Here is a 15493-nt window from a genome sequence, read left to right as displayed (position 1 = left end):
AAATAATCTGACATATAGCTAAAGCCTTCTCCAGGCTGGACCTAAAGATCAGAAAAGAAGATCCCTGTTCCATTTTTCTGCATCCTTTTTAAGTCAACCCAAGTACCAACAGAATTTTTCTTCAAGGAGATAATCTTTTTTTGAAACACTTACCTCGGCAGCAGCATTCTGCCAGAGCTCCATGCAGAAATCTTCTTTCATGCATAATGAGGCTGTCTTGTCACTCTGGCACCAGTATTGAGGCCCTTGTTGACATAGTTTAGGGATCTCCAGATGAACCTGCTCCACAACCTTCCCCGCTGCACCAAAGCACAGACATCAAGGATACTAAGTGATCCACAAATGTGGTTCAGAAATAAACAGGTAAATATTAAAACCATTCTCAAATTTCATTTGCCCCAGAAAAGAAAGCTCAGTAAGTCCTGTTAGGGTTCTAAACAAAATATTTACTTATTAAATATGATTACATCATACATTTGATCTGTGAGGCTACTCCAAGAGACCTAATAGTTGGGCCTCATCTACATAGTTCTCACCAAAGTTTCCAAGGAAAAAAAATGTCCATTTCAGAATTTATTGAAGACATTTTGTGATGGATGGTCAAAAAGGGATCAATCTTTAATGAGATCCAAAAATGTTGTTTCTTATACAACATGTTTTGGCTTACAATTTATAGAACATATGCTCACCTTTAGCTTACCAAATTTGCCATCTGGCCAGTTTACTCTGCAGATGACTACATTTCTGTTTTAGTTTTTTATGACGTTCATGCTGTAGGGATGAAAGCCTCCGATGACCTGTGCCTCAGTGCTAATTTTGCATTTTTTCTTTTGCCCATGAAGGTTCCTATGTCTTTTTGCTTTTTGTCAACAGTCCCTGAAGCACTGAGACTTCCTGAAATGCAATTAGCATTCCTAAAGAACACACATTTGGTTCACTTTGAGTCAGGAGATTTTTCATTGGTCTCCCTGTCTTGTAGTCTCAAGGACTAAGGGCCAGATTCCGAGTTTGGCAGTCCTACAGTGGACGGTGCAAGGCACCGTCCGCTGTAGGACCGCTAAAGCCGTGGTGTGACCGCCTGCCAGATTAAGAGTTAAATCATGGTCAGGCAGGGGTGCACATAGATACTTAGCCAACTATAGCAGCTATGCCAGGGGAACAGCCATTCTCATCCACAAAAGGGTCCCCTTTAGTCTTGGCGCTGTTGTGCGGGATGCCGAGGGTAGATACATCATTGTCACGGGATCTCTGGTGGGTTACAGTGCTGTCCTGGTGTGCGTGTATGCCCCAAACATGGACTCCCCCGATTTCTTTCACAGATTTAATGCCCAGCTGGCGAAGTTGGAGCCACAGTTACTATTAGTGGGAGGGGACTTTAACTTGCTACTTAACCCCAGGCTGGACAGCACTTCCGTGTCTCTTGACACTAAACCACGGTCACGTCGTGCCCTCTTAGAACTCTGTGAACAGTTTTCGCTTCTAGATATTTGGCGTGAGCGCAATCCCACCCTTACAGATTACACACATTATTCCTGCCAGCACAACACCTGGACTAGAATTGGTTTTTGGCTACTTTCCCCTGACGTTGCAGGCTTGTTTCGCACGCTTGAGACTCCGACCACTCCCCGGTAGTGTCCCACTTGAAAGTCCCTCGTCTCGAGGGATTTGAACGGCAATGGCGCTTCCCGAGCCGCGCTCTACACGACGGCCTTTTTAAGGCAGAAATACGCAAAGCCATTGAGGACTACTTTGCTATCAACACTGGCTCAGTGGACTCCTGGGCAATCCTATGGGAAGGTTCTAAGGCAGTCATCAGGGGCGTTTGGATTTCCAAACATGCTGGGGTACTCAAGGATCTCCGTAACACGTTACTGCGTATTGAGCGTGACCTCACAGCGCTAGATGATGCCTCTCTGCATTCATCAAACTCTGCTGTGGAGAGACAGCGCCTGGCCCTCCTGACTGAATATAGGGATACTGCAGACCGGGAGATACTGTACTTGGGCAAACACCAGACAGCCCGGCGATACGGAGAGGGTGATTGGCCTGGCCGGGTGCTGGCGCAGATGCTGCGGACACCGTATAGCAAGGCATACAACACTGAGATACGCTCTGCTACTAACCAAACCCTCACCTCCACATCGGAAATTCGAAATGAATTTCTAGACTATTACACTGCACTATACACCACAAAAATAGGGCGTGACCACACAGCACAGGAAGAGTACCTGTCTGAGATCGCACTAGTGTACCTTGAAAAACACATGCAAGATTTTTTAGCTGAACCTATTTCTGTTGCGGACGTATTTGGAGCCATCCACACCCTCCATGGCTCTAGAGCCCCTGGGTTAGATGGCTTCACAGGTGACTTTTATAAGGAATACAAAGACCCACCTGCCCCGCAGCTGATCGAGGTATACGCGGAGGACTTGGAGAAACAAGTGCTTCCCCCCACACTTCGCAAGGCAGTTATTATCCTGCTCCCCAAACCTGGCAAAGATACATCTCTGTGCAAATCATACAGACCTCTGTCCCTTCTAAATTTAGACTATAAAATCTTAGCCAAGGTCATCGCTAATCGCCTGTCTCAATTAATGAAGTTTATAATATCTCCAGCCCAATCTGGCTTCGTGCCCCACTGGTCCACCGCGCTTAATCTCAGGACAATATTTGCAGTCCTTCGCAGGATTGATCCAGAGGTCCCTGCTGCTGCAATCCTTCTAGATGCGGAGAAGGCCTTCGTCTCCTTGGAGTGGCCATTTTTTATTTCAGTGATGCAGCGTATGGGCATGCCTATGGCATTTATTGCTACCACTGCCTTATTATACAGCAAACCCACGGCAAGACTCCGCTTGAACGGCACGCTCTCCCGACCCTTCAAGCTTTCCTGCGGTACCCGCCAGGGATGCCCTCTGTCCCCTCTCTTGTTCATCCTGGCTATGGATCCATTGATACGCCACTTTCAGGAGTGACATCTGCAGCAGGGGTTACAATTTAACACTGGTCCTCTCCTGGGTTCGCTCTACGCGGATGACACAATCCTATATGTCAGGGAACCCCAGGTAAATTTAGAACCTCTCATTAGAGAGATACTCAGATTTGGCCATTTCTCTGGACTAGGCATCAATTGGAAAAAGTCATTAATTTTTCCTTTAACTTTGAGAACGAAGCCATGCGAGTGTGAATATCCACTTGAAGGGTGCACGGACTCGTTCAAATACCTGGGGATCCACATCCATCTAGACACTACACTGATCATTCGCTTAAACTATGGGCAGGACATCAGCACACTTGAGACACAGGTGCCCGAGTGGCAATTCTAAAGATGGTGGTACTTCCCAAATTCTTATACCTATTTAATATTATCCCCAAACCCTCACTAATGTTTTTTTTCGGACCTTGCGCACACACTTTACGCGATTGGTCTGGGAAGGGAAACAGCCACGTGTTTGGTGGCCTGTGCTCACACTGCCATATGACAGGGGAGGGTACGGCGTACCAGATCTACAATTGTACTACCTGGTGGCCCAATGCTGCTATGCCCATGCATGGTTTCATCCTGATCCCAGGATACCGTTTCTTTGGCCTCACTCTGACTTAGTTCTTCCGGAGCGGTTATCCACTGTCCTGCCCAAGGGCATCCCTAGGGACCCCCATGACATATAAACTGTTTCCACTACAAGTTGGACATGGGATAATCTGAGATGGCTAACCGGCACCGGGGTACTGTATTCTTTTGCCCTTCCTCTTCCAAACGCTTGCTGATTCCCGATATCGGGTGAACGACTGGTGCAGCGCACCTTGATGACATTCAATATGACCAAACTGGGAGACTTATATCCTGGGGGCCACGTCTTCTTGCTAGTGGATGATACACGTTACCAAGACAGAAGCTTTATGGATAGATTTGTCCTAGGACGCATCCGGTCCGCTTTACGTGCCACACTGCCTACTTTCCCGATTGAACCAGAGTCGTTCCCTCCTCTTACAATGACAATTGAGAACACAAACGGTGCGCATCTAATTTCTAAATTGTACAAAGCATGTGCTAACGTGAGGCCTGTAAGTGACAACAAAGTCCGCAATGACTGGGAGATAGACTTGGGCCGCCCCATAACCGATGATCAGTGGGCCAAGTGTTGCGCAGTCACAAAAGGAGCCTCACTCAACAGTAAGCACAAACTTCTTCATTTAACATGTTTACGCCGCGTTTACTTCACCCCGGCTAAAGCGCACAGGATACATCCATCCAGACCACAAACTTGCCAGAAATGCGCTGCACCCCATGCTGACTTTGCACATCTAGCATGGACATGTCCTCCGCTACAGTCCTACTGGGAACACATTCACTACACTCTAAGGAAAATGATTAACTTGCCCCTCATTCCAACTCCGGAAGGGGCCCTATTGAGATACACTGTAAACTTCCACAGGGGGGTCAGATGGTTCGCATCACTGGGTCTGCTACTGGCGAAAAGAGAGGTCGCAATACATTGGGGCAGAAAAACCGCACCTAAAATTCAGAGTTGGCTGAACAGTTTAGCCTATTGTAATGTAAATAGCGAGATCTATGCCGGCATAATGCCCAGTTCTTCCCATCCTAAAGGCATATGGGGCCCATATCGTGCCTATATGGAGGATCTACGGCGGCCCTCTAACTCTCAATTGGAAAATGGTATTGTCCCAGAGGGAGTGGGGTAACAAATTTCAATATGTTGGGCTAACTTAGTAACAAGTAACACTCGACAGAAATGGCATGTCCCGAATGGCTGGTCCTTGTTGTTTACTATGTTCGGATACTTACGGCGCTGGGGAACAAAGATGGTTGGGGGGCAGGGGATGGCCTTCGGAATGACGACGTTATTGCATTACCGTATTCTTTGTACCAGCCTTGTCAGGCATAGTACCTATTGCAATTCTAAATTGTTGAAATGTTTTCTTATGCAACAATGACATTGTAATCACTCGTGAACAGATTTGCATGTATGTATCCTTTGAAATGATGTAAACTGGAAAATAAAGTTAAACAAATAAAAAATCTTGCTCTGGCAAGCGGGCCTGCAGCGGTTTATGGAAGTGGTCTGCTAGGCTCATACAAAAGCCTATCATGCAGACTGATACCGACTGCAGATTCCTGCACGGTGTGGCATATATGCCACACCATGCAGGAAGGGAGGGCGCAAATCCGGGGAGGACTACATGTGGCTACAGCACTGCCAGCATCTTCCTGCTGGTGAAAGACAGCCCGCCCAGCGGGATCCTTGGTCCCAGTAATGCCGGTGGTCTGTGGCGATCCGACCGCTGCAGTTGTAATACTGCGGCCAGTCACGCAGTGTGGCGGTCATCAGACCGCCACCATGGATAGGTGGGCCAATGGACTGCTGTACACATAATCTGATCCACAGTTTCTCTTTGACCTAGTCTGTGGAAGACCTGGCTCGAGACTTAGGAAAAACAAGGTCCCTTCTGTTTATTTAGATTATATGTTTTGCAATATTTATTTTGATTGTCTCAACGCATGTGCATGGCCCTTGCTTTGCAAATGCTATGATTCCACCCATCACTGAGGTTGCCTGTATCAATTCGCAAACAAGAATATTCACCCATTTCTTTTCCGAAATCATCCCCCTACCAGCTTCAAAATGTTGGCATGTATGGAGAATGCCGAGACTAGCACTCACTAACCCGCCTGCCCAGCTCCACCGAGATGGTGACATACAGTGAACTGTTGAGCTGTGGAATGTAAAGGGTCCACAACGTTACTCTAATGTCCAAAGTCCTGGTTCTGGAGTTACAATAGTAAATCTGTCCTGGTTCTGCAATGTTAAGTGGAAGTAGAGGCCAAAGACTATGTAGTGGCTATGAAGAAGTGCCAGGCAGCTGACGTCATTGCCAGCTGAGTTGATGGCTTTTATCCCAGGTGAAGACAGAACCTGAACAATTTGGAACCCTGAACAGGCAGGTGCCTCGGTCACACTACGAGCCATTTCAAGGAGCAGTAATATTTGGAAAATATTAAAAAATGAAGCCAAACTTTTCTAAAATATTTACAGGCGCACAAATCTCTATTGCAGTACGTCTAGAATTGGCGTTTAAAATTTCAAACTCTGCCCTCTTTTCTTCCTTTGTCTTCGTAGGAGCCCTGCCTCATTCTGCTAGAGCGCTTAGGTACAAGTTGGGTTCTAGTGGGGAGGTATACAAGCCAGATAAAGAGGAGATACATGAAACAGCTCAGTTAGTTTAGCTCCTACATTCAGAGCTGTGTCTTGTACATTGGCCAAACAAGAAGGGAGTGGGGCTGCTAGAGCGTAGAGCAAGCTGCAGCAGAGCAAGAGACACGTCTGAGAAAAAGTCTACAGGTTGAAGGTGGAATCACAGTTTTTTTTTTTTTATTAATTTATTTTGTAACTGACAACACATGCTGACATACAGTACTGTGCGCCTACAACCCTAAGGCCGGCGGCATTGTCACTTATAAGCACGTTGCATCACAGCTTATCCCACATCCCGGAGGCCGGGCATCGCTGCGCTCAAAAGTTGCATTTTAACATGTCTAGCCAGGTTGGCAATCTTGTATGTCATTTCTTGTAGCCATTTACCCCACAGGGGGGCACACATTTTCCTACTTAATACATGAACAACCCCAACATCCTTCCCACCCCCTTCCCGTAACCATTGAGGTATCTTGTCAGCAACCCATATACGATTTACCCTCGTGCTCAGCGCCTAACCATGACGTCCCCTCTCAGAAGGGGCTTCCTTGCCTTAACTCCCATATCAGACAGGTGAACATAAGTGAGTGACTTTTGGTGCCCGCCTCGCTACAATCAGTTCCATGGCAATGTAGGAGCTCACCATCCACACATCTATTCATCTTTGCGTGCCCCGTAAGGTAGTACCTCTGTTTGCTCAGGGATTGGCAGCATCCCTGGTGGGTGGAATCACATTTAATAGAATTGAAAAAGGAAGGAGGCATCGAGAGATTAAGAGGCCCCGGTTTTAATTCATCTAAGATCAACGGGGGTGTATAAGAAAGCCATCTGCTTAAATAAAGCCACAATCGGGATTGGCAATCTGTTGCCTTTGCCAATGGCATTTGTGAATGCGGAAATGTTAGCAGTGTGGCTGAATTCCACAAATATACCACTGGTTCAGGCGTATTATTAAAGTAAATGAAGCAGGTGAACACACACACACCCATAAGTTTGTGATTATTCGTATTTCTCTTCAAGTAGTTTTGCACCTTTAGAAGCACATGTAAATTTACTCCTGTTAATGACAGGGATTGAGCATGTTTCCAGGATAACAATATGCAAGGAACAGCCCTATCGTTAATGAGAGTGTATTTTTCCCCTTCACAGATGCAGTTGTTTCGCCAAAACTAACGGTGTTATATTGGGAAAAGCTTTATTCATTAGGAAAGACACTTTCCCTGTGAAGAAGCAAAAATAAAGTTAGATGTGCAAATTCCCATTTTTCTATGCAGAATTTTCCCCTTGGTAAAATTGTGCATGCATTCGTTTAAATATTGTCTACTCCTGAAAAATTACAACTAGGGCCGTTTTTCAGTACTAATGGAATTTGCATCAAAAACAAGAGCAGTCCCAATGGTGCACATGCATCTATACATATTTTCAATTAGCTCATGAAAATTTAGAACACATAAAATCAGACTCTTAAATAAGGAAGGGAGTTGTAAACAAAGGCAGTTTATGCATAATAGGGTGGCCAAGTGTCCCTTTTCCTGCAGGTTACCCCTCCTTTTGCATGGGTAGTCCTGCTCCCCGCCCTAAGTTTCTACAGGGTGCCAAATGTCCCACTTTTTTGGACTTTCAGGGCAAGGAAGAGAAAAGCTCGTCGGAATGATCTGAGCTGCACAACAGCACGCCTTGAGTGACCTGGTTGAATGTCCCACTATCAGCTGCTAAAGAGGTCCCTATTGGTGGCTAGCATGTGTTCACTGCATGACTGGAGGGAGGGGGCAGCTGCCCACAGGTAGAGTCCTGCACAACTCAGCTTCAGGAACATGTTCCCCTTTAGAGATGCTGATACAGAATGTGGCATCTGCAGTTACAGGGCTCTGAGAGTGTGAATGAAAACTATAGAGAATGTTTCAAAGCCCTGACGTCTCGTCAGATTAGAGGCAGAGCATAGTGCCAATATCGGCAACACTCACTATCCCCCCATACAGCAATCTCTCAGCGAAATGACAAGACACTTTCTTTGTGGAGAAAATTGCTGCTGGTTTCTTAGCATTACACAATGCCAAGATTGGTTTGTCAGCTCACGGGCGATCCCAAGGCAGGCAGCCCCTCGCCGCCTGCCACTTAATGAGCCAAATTACACCGTGGCCAATCCAATCGGTGTCAGTCAGATTTGGGGGAGGGGCGACCTCTCCCACCGGTGGACCGCCAGTCCACTCCCTTGCTCACGCCCCAGAGGGGGCGGAGCCTTCCAGGCAACCCCAGGTCCACAACCGCCCGTAAGACTAACGGGGCGCCGTCGCTCCTCCAGGGTCCAATGCGAGGACCTCCCTGAGGATATTTGGCTTTAGCACCCTGACTGTGCTCGTGCAGAGGGTACCCTTCTGTACTTTACAGCCTCTGGATCGCCCTGTAACTCTGCCACAGCTCTGGGTGTGGCTACCGTCACCCCAAAGCCCCCCACCAAGATAGGCTTCCTTACTTACACCCTGATGTCTCTGAGGCCTCACCCAGAACAAGTAAGAACAGGTCCAAACCCATTCTGGACAGGTGTACCCCATCTTCATCAAAACACCTTGTGGCCTTAGTGTGCTGTAACCCATGACGGATGAAGAAAAACCCCCTTAGCTCAGAGAATTTCCTCATGGCGTTGTTCTCTTCCTGCAAGAGACCTCCCTGGCTTCCCATGATTGTGCGCCCGCCACACCTGCTGGGGCGTATTCTCAGCCCTCCATATCTCATAGGTCCCCTGCCAGTTGCTCAACTTACACATGGTGACCGTCAATGCTTGAAGCAGTGCCCTTCTCCCCAGAGATGCCAGATTTTTCCCTCCCAAGTGTATGACCAGCACATTAGGAGGAGGAACCCCCCCCAAGACTCTGTTGTTGCTTCTTCATCAAGCCGGCCCAGCGAATGCCTGGGTATCCTAGCCAAATAAAGTCTACTTTGAACAGTGAATTTCCGCATAACGTGGTTAGCTCATTTGCGCGAGGTTCCGGGCCTCCCTAGACCGGGCTCCTTGCTTCACTAAGCAAGGGGTTATCCTTGACCCCTATAACTCACATGTCCCTCAATAGTTGCTTTCTTACGCATGGAGAACGTAATTTCTTACAGCAGTGCCTGCCTACCCAGGAAAGACAACTCATAGCCCCGTATGTCCCGCTGTTAGGAGGGGTGACAACCCCCCCCGGTCAGTGCCGCAGCTATCTTCAGCAAGCTGTCCCAGTGCTAGCCTAGGCCCCCAAACCGAATTAACTCAGTGGTGAAAACCTGTCTCTGATTCCTGCATTCCGCCCCTCGTGCCACCTTGAAGACTCACAAAAGGCCATATCCCTAACCATTGGTCCAGGCAAAATAAAGAAATGCTGGCTTGCTTAACACCCTTAATTGAGCACTACACACCTTTCTATTTGCTCCAGTTTGCACCTAAGCCTTTTTACCTACATCCTGCTGCTCGAGCCCCTCTCCGGGTCCAGCAAACCTGTCCATGCCCCCTCTAACAGGAGTAGGCATCTTGACCTACATCCAGCTGACACCTGAGCCTCTCCCCGGTCCAGCAAACAAGTCCAAGGCCACCTTTAGCAGGTGAAACTAGGTTGCTAACAACCTTATTGACAACCTTATTGACAACCGCACACCAGTATAAACAACTACTCCAGCTGGCACATAGTTGCACAATAACACTGCACTCCCTCAAACCTCTGGTGCTTCACAGTGTGCCTGTGGAATGCTCCAAGTTTGCCCGCACATGATACCTTAACTTATCTTCCGGCCACTCCCCAGGATGGCTGCATACAGCTGTACCTTATAAAACCTTGGGATTCTCATAGTCCCCCCTGCTTCGCTGCTGAATGCCCATAGCTAGCTTCAGAGATCACGCGGTTCCTGGCACTGTACCCATCTGCCCTTGCATGGCCCAGTAATACCATGGCATCGCACCTGACCCCCACTGTTGGCGACACCTCTCCCTTTCGTGTAGTGCGAACTTATGCAGTGCACCCCGCTTGCTTAACTCATCCCAGATTCCCAGTCTCATGTAGGCCGCAGTACACCTACAATGGATCCGCTGGGAGATACCACAAACCGCAAAGGTCATGAGAACCTTAAAAAGCACCCAATTTCCACCTAGGCGCACCTCTCAATGAGACTGGCTTCACACAGCTGTAAGGCCAGAGGCACATATTAAACCTATTTCCTGGTTTTTGCCACTTGGCACCCTTCTGGATGAAAACAGATGCTGAGAGGCGCACTTGCTGATACTATGCAAGCTAACTGCCCTACTGGATCGACCGCATGTTGAATTGCTTCCTAAGGACTGTAGACTTGCTGCTCCAACCCAATTTGACCACAAAGCATTAGGACAACCTTAGTAACCATGCCCTTATGGAACATCCACCCCAGCGTAGAATACTGACATATTTGGGACACAGGTCGCAGAAGATGCCCCTTTCAGTATTAGCCCAAGGAAGGATATCCCTGAGGCAGATAAGTCTGTGGAATCTGGAAGGGAACAGTATGTGCAAGAAACTGCCCTTGTCTGGATATTGATAATGCCAAATGGTCTCTAATACCTTGTCGTCTTATGTCCTCTAATGATGTATTTACCAACTTTTGCCTTGCAGTCCACTTGAAGATGACCTCTACCAAAACCCGCCTGCTGCCCTGGCTACAGCGCGGGTGAATATGCCTAGCTGAGGCGATCAGTGACATGCCCGTGTTGCCTGACGTCTGTGCCCCGTGCGGCGGCAACACTCTATGGCCCGCCCCGTCTACCACCATGAGGTGGTGTAGAGCGCCCGGCAAGCCATGGCGTTTCTTTCCATTCATGTGCAAAATTGCTGTCCCAACCGGTATTACTCTGGCTCAAACCCAATTGCCAGTGCAAGTGTCCTGAATGCACAATATATGTGATGTTGTGCAGGTCTAGAGGAATCATAACACTAATCTGTGCAAAGTACACCTAGTACAATCGTATTTTTTCCTTGATGCTTAATAAAAGCTGTTAATTGTAATGCAGCATTCTGGTAATAACTTTATCACACTCAAAGAGAAAGGATCTTTGACCTGGAGATTACACCTCAATCTCTATGCCAAATGCAAGGACCCTTAAGAAATGTACTAGTATTCAAATCTGAGACCTGAGCTTATGTATACCTATAGACCTGCTCCTTAGCATGGCCATAATGCATGTTACCCACTCACCTTCTGCCTGTGAATGTAACTGCTGTGATTCCAGGCTGATATCCCTTCCTTGTGCAAGTCATGCACTTTCAAACTTCTGCCAGTGAGAACCCTGTCGCAGACCAGTATGTGGGGACAGGGGGGGACTATAATTCCAGCTACCTAACTTCGCTTGAATAATGGCCATGCCACCAGTTCTTCAACATTGTAGCCATTAGTGCTTTAAACACCTTGTTTCCCCCATTGTGGGACAGCAGCCCCACTGCTAGAATTCAACTTCCTACCCCACCTATGTCTATGGTTGTCCCGGAAGGGAATGTTGTTTAACTGAAGCATCCTGTAACTTGGCGAACTCATGAATGGAGTCAATCTGGATTGAGGGAAGGTTCGTAATGCGCCCACTATTGCAGGCACGGCACCCGATGTGGGGTGACCCTTACACAGCCCATCCTGTTTACTTGCTGTAGTCCTATCCCAGGTAACCCTACCTGCTGACCAACAGTGACCCTTGGTGCTGAACCAACAATGGCCCCGGTTCGCTTAGTATCCCCCAGAATGCTAGCCCTCCACATGAAGTGTGAGAAATGGACGTGCTTGTATATTGAAGGTACTGAAGGGTGTATGTAATTTTGCAATTCTTGTGCTATGCTATGCCCTTACATAAACTTGTGTTAGATTGGCGCACTGATTTCAGCAAGGAGCTATGCCCCTGTAGCTGCCCCTTGTCTTGAGACCTGAGCAGGAGAGGACATGCGGCACACCCCACTATCGTTGAACTACCCACAGCCCAGCTGTGCCCACAGCCCCACAGATTCCAAACGTCAAGTGCTTGCATTGTAGACAACTGTATGCCAGGGCTGGCGGCAGGCGGCCCCATTCATTCGCACCACACGTTGCTCCTGTCGTGCTGCCACTCATATCACATCACAACACCTGTTGTGGTTGTCTCAAAAGACAGACAGCGCCAACTTGTGACAGACTGTCCCCAAGCGCCGGTGTTAACATTAAGTGACGGTGCCGAGCGCCCGGAACCACCCTGTCAAATATTGCACAGGTAATTTAGCAGTAGTGGACAATTGCAGCACTTTAAAAAGTTCCGGGGTGGTACATAATCCCTAGAGGTTTTAACTCAAGGAGGCTGTACATATAAAGCTTGATGCAACTATTAAAAGTGTGGATCACTGAAACTTTTTTTTTTTTGAGGCAGGGGTGAAAATTGTGGGTCCCCCCTCTGAGCTTTCCCTTTCCACTGGCATAGCAAATAATAATATGTAGAAGATTGAATGAGCTAGTCGTCCTGTACAAACACAAAGTTGATCCAAATAGGGGACAGGCGACCCAGGTTGATTGTATACCTTTCTATTCCTTATGATTTTTGGTCTCTCCTTGGAGTTACTCTTCACTACTCGTATGTGCTAAAACATCCCCTCAAAGCATTTGCCCATGCTATAATTGTAGGAGGCAGGCAGGAAGTGTATGATTTCTGATAACAGCGTGTAAAGCGAACGCGAGCTCATGAAAGATCAGACCGCCCGCCCCATGACCCAACCCTGCTGATCATTAATCCCAAGATCATGGTTGCATGCACATTTCCTTACAGCTGCAGATATTCTGTGCTGGTTCCCTGTTCGGAGGGACAAACAGGCACCACGCTTAAATATAAGATATGGGAGACTTGAGTCCCCCACCGTACATTCACGTGAGGAGTTGGGATAACCAAACATTCCAATGAAGGTCTCTCCCCTCCCCCCCCCAATAGCAGCACCACTGCCCTAAACTCAAGCCCATATCGTGAAAGTGAGAGCCCACCAAATCAGGAATAGAGACAAGACAACTTGGGTGAAAAAGGGGGAAGGGGACAACAAAAGTGCGGCGGCGTCATCTGGTGGCACAGTCACCCGATGGACCCCATATCAAGGCATAATTTGTAAAGGAATAAGTGCCTGAGCCCTTGTGAAAGGTGTGCACTCACCAATGAAGGTGGGGAAACAACCTCTACAATGCAGTCATTACATCGCACTACCTTTAAAACGCAGTCATTACAACACAACATCCTTTACATCGCATGTCACTACAATGCATGTCATAACAACGCATGTCACTACAACGCATACCATTACAACGCATACCCTTACAATGCAAAGTTTTTACCCTTACACTATCCACCACCTACCCTACTGTTGCACTCACTGGAGTGGGAATAGTAATTTTTGCCCCTACACTATCCAACACTTACCCTACTGTTGCACTCACTGGAGTGGGAATAGTAATTTATACCCCTACACTATCCAACACTTACCCTACTGTTGCACTCACTGGAGTGGGAATAGTAATTTTACCCCTACACTATCCAACACTTACCTTAAATGCAATGTAATGGTATAGGTTGTAATGGTATGCGTTGTAATGGTATAATGCGATGTAATGGAATGCGCTGTAAATGTAGTTTCTAAAATTTCGTGGTGATGGCATGCGATGTAAAATCATGCATTGTAATGGATGTTGCGAGGTAAAAACTGCGTTGTAAAGGCATGCATTGTAAATGTTTGCGTTGTAACATCAAACATTCCTGAAGGTGCCATATTGTCAACATACTCACAGAGATCTGCATGTGACTCCAACCTCTGACCCAGTTCTACCCAAAGCTAGGAGTGTGCAAAATTCACTTAATCCACTTGTGTAAAATTCCAGGAAAATGACTTGTAATTACGTGAATTGCAAATCCATGAAGTGCTGCATTTAGCACGAAATGTGTCCTCAAAATGAGGATACATTTTGCACTAAAAACATAGAGCAACTAGAGCAATCAATATGTAACTGCCGTTATGGTGCAGTTTTGGGAATTTCGCTTAAGAAGCATAACATGGAATTCTCAAAATTACATGAATTACGCTGGCATAATTTAAGTTTCACCCAGAAACAAAGATATACAACTTCTTAAATAAACGATCCCCTGATAAGAACATCTCACCACAGGTAAAGCCAGCCTCAAAATGGTAGTAACTTGTGTCATGAGAACATTTAACTGACAGGAATATGTTCCCATATTCAGGAACACGTATTTCTTTTAAGCCACACCTTTCCCCACAGTCCGTCTGAACAAGCAGTGATGCTTCCCTTCTTTTACCTGTGGCTGTGTGTAGCATCAGCGGCAAGATGAGGAGAGCTGCCATTGGTCCAGCCATTCTCCTCTCTTCTGACCCACAGGACAGGGTTCTTCTCTGGCTGTCTGAGTTGATCTGACAGTGGTGGTTTCGGATACCGAGGCTCAAGCCTCTTCACTCCATATTCTCTTTGAATTATTTAGTCACAGTTCTGTTTTCTTGTTGATCTGTCACACATTGTCAGATGCAGAAGTGCAGATGCTCAGTGCTTTATAGCTCAGCTCTGAGAGGGGCAGATCTTCCTTTCACCAATCGGTTACTTTCCACACATTCTCATGCCTTTAGTACATGAACCCTCAAAACAATTTTTTCGCCTTGCTAAGTTCTTCAATCACCACAGTACAGCTCAAGAGATGACTGTACTTGCAGCAGAGAGAGAAGTGATATCTGCCTGATGCAGAGCACAGCCCTTGTGATAAAACCTGAGCCTATAGTTTGTTTAACCATCCTATCGCAGGATAAATAACAATAAGAAATCTCAAGGAGATAATTCACCTGCTTTAGCTAGCCGTGAGTAATGTCTATGTGATATGTTCACAGTTTATGTGGAATGTACCCAGTGCAAAGAGAATCACATGAGTGAATGCACTGTCCTAGTTGGAATGGGTATGTGTGTGTGAATGCTTGTGCATGTGCAATGTTGGTTGAGTGCTGCTGAGGTCATTGTACCATAGAGGTAGGTCAGCATTTTAATTAGGCCACGGTGCAACGTTTTGTTCCGATTGCAGAACTGACAGAATTTGGCAACTCCGCTGTAACACGGAGTTCTGGACACATTTTTAAATTGCCGCATGGTGGAATTTTTGCTCATGCGAGGCTCTACTGGCTAGTGCGAGTGAGAGCTGGCATCCCATAGCACGATTCTCGATCACTGAGAGGATTTCCCATGATTTTCTAATGCAAGTGGTTGCGAACGGTTGTGGTCAGAGAGCTACTTCTTGAGTA

The 15493-nt window shown here is 47.0% G+C and overlaps 1 protein-coding gene across 1 annotated transcript in view; it reads right to left on the bottom strand.

Annotated features, from left to right (window-relative positions):
• The window catches only part of LOC146784279 (uncharacterized), a 203977-nt gene extending 189243 nt beyond the window's left edge, over positions 1-14734 (bottom strand). Inside the window, exons 1-2 of the mRNA XM_085635303.1 lie at positions 14512-14734; positions 154-299 (exon numbers count right to left, since the gene is read on the bottom strand). Of these exons, the coding sequence (XP_085491429.1) occupies positions 154-299; positions 14512-14569 (204 nt within the window). The 5' untranslated portion in view covers positions 14570-14734. The remainder of the gene's footprint in view (positions 1-153; positions 300-14511) is intronic.
• Positions 14735-15493: the final 759 nt, after the last annotated feature.

The sequence above is a fragment of the Triturus cristatus genome, chromosome 11 (assembly GCF_964204655.1).
Source record: "Triturus cristatus chromosome 11, aTriCri1.1, whole genome shotgun sequence".
Lineage (NCBI taxonomy): Eukaryota > Metazoa > Chordata > Amphibia > Caudata > Salamandridae > Triturus > Triturus cristatus.
Note: the sequence above shows the minus strand (reverse complement) of the source record. Positions and strands in the feature narration are given on the sequence as shown.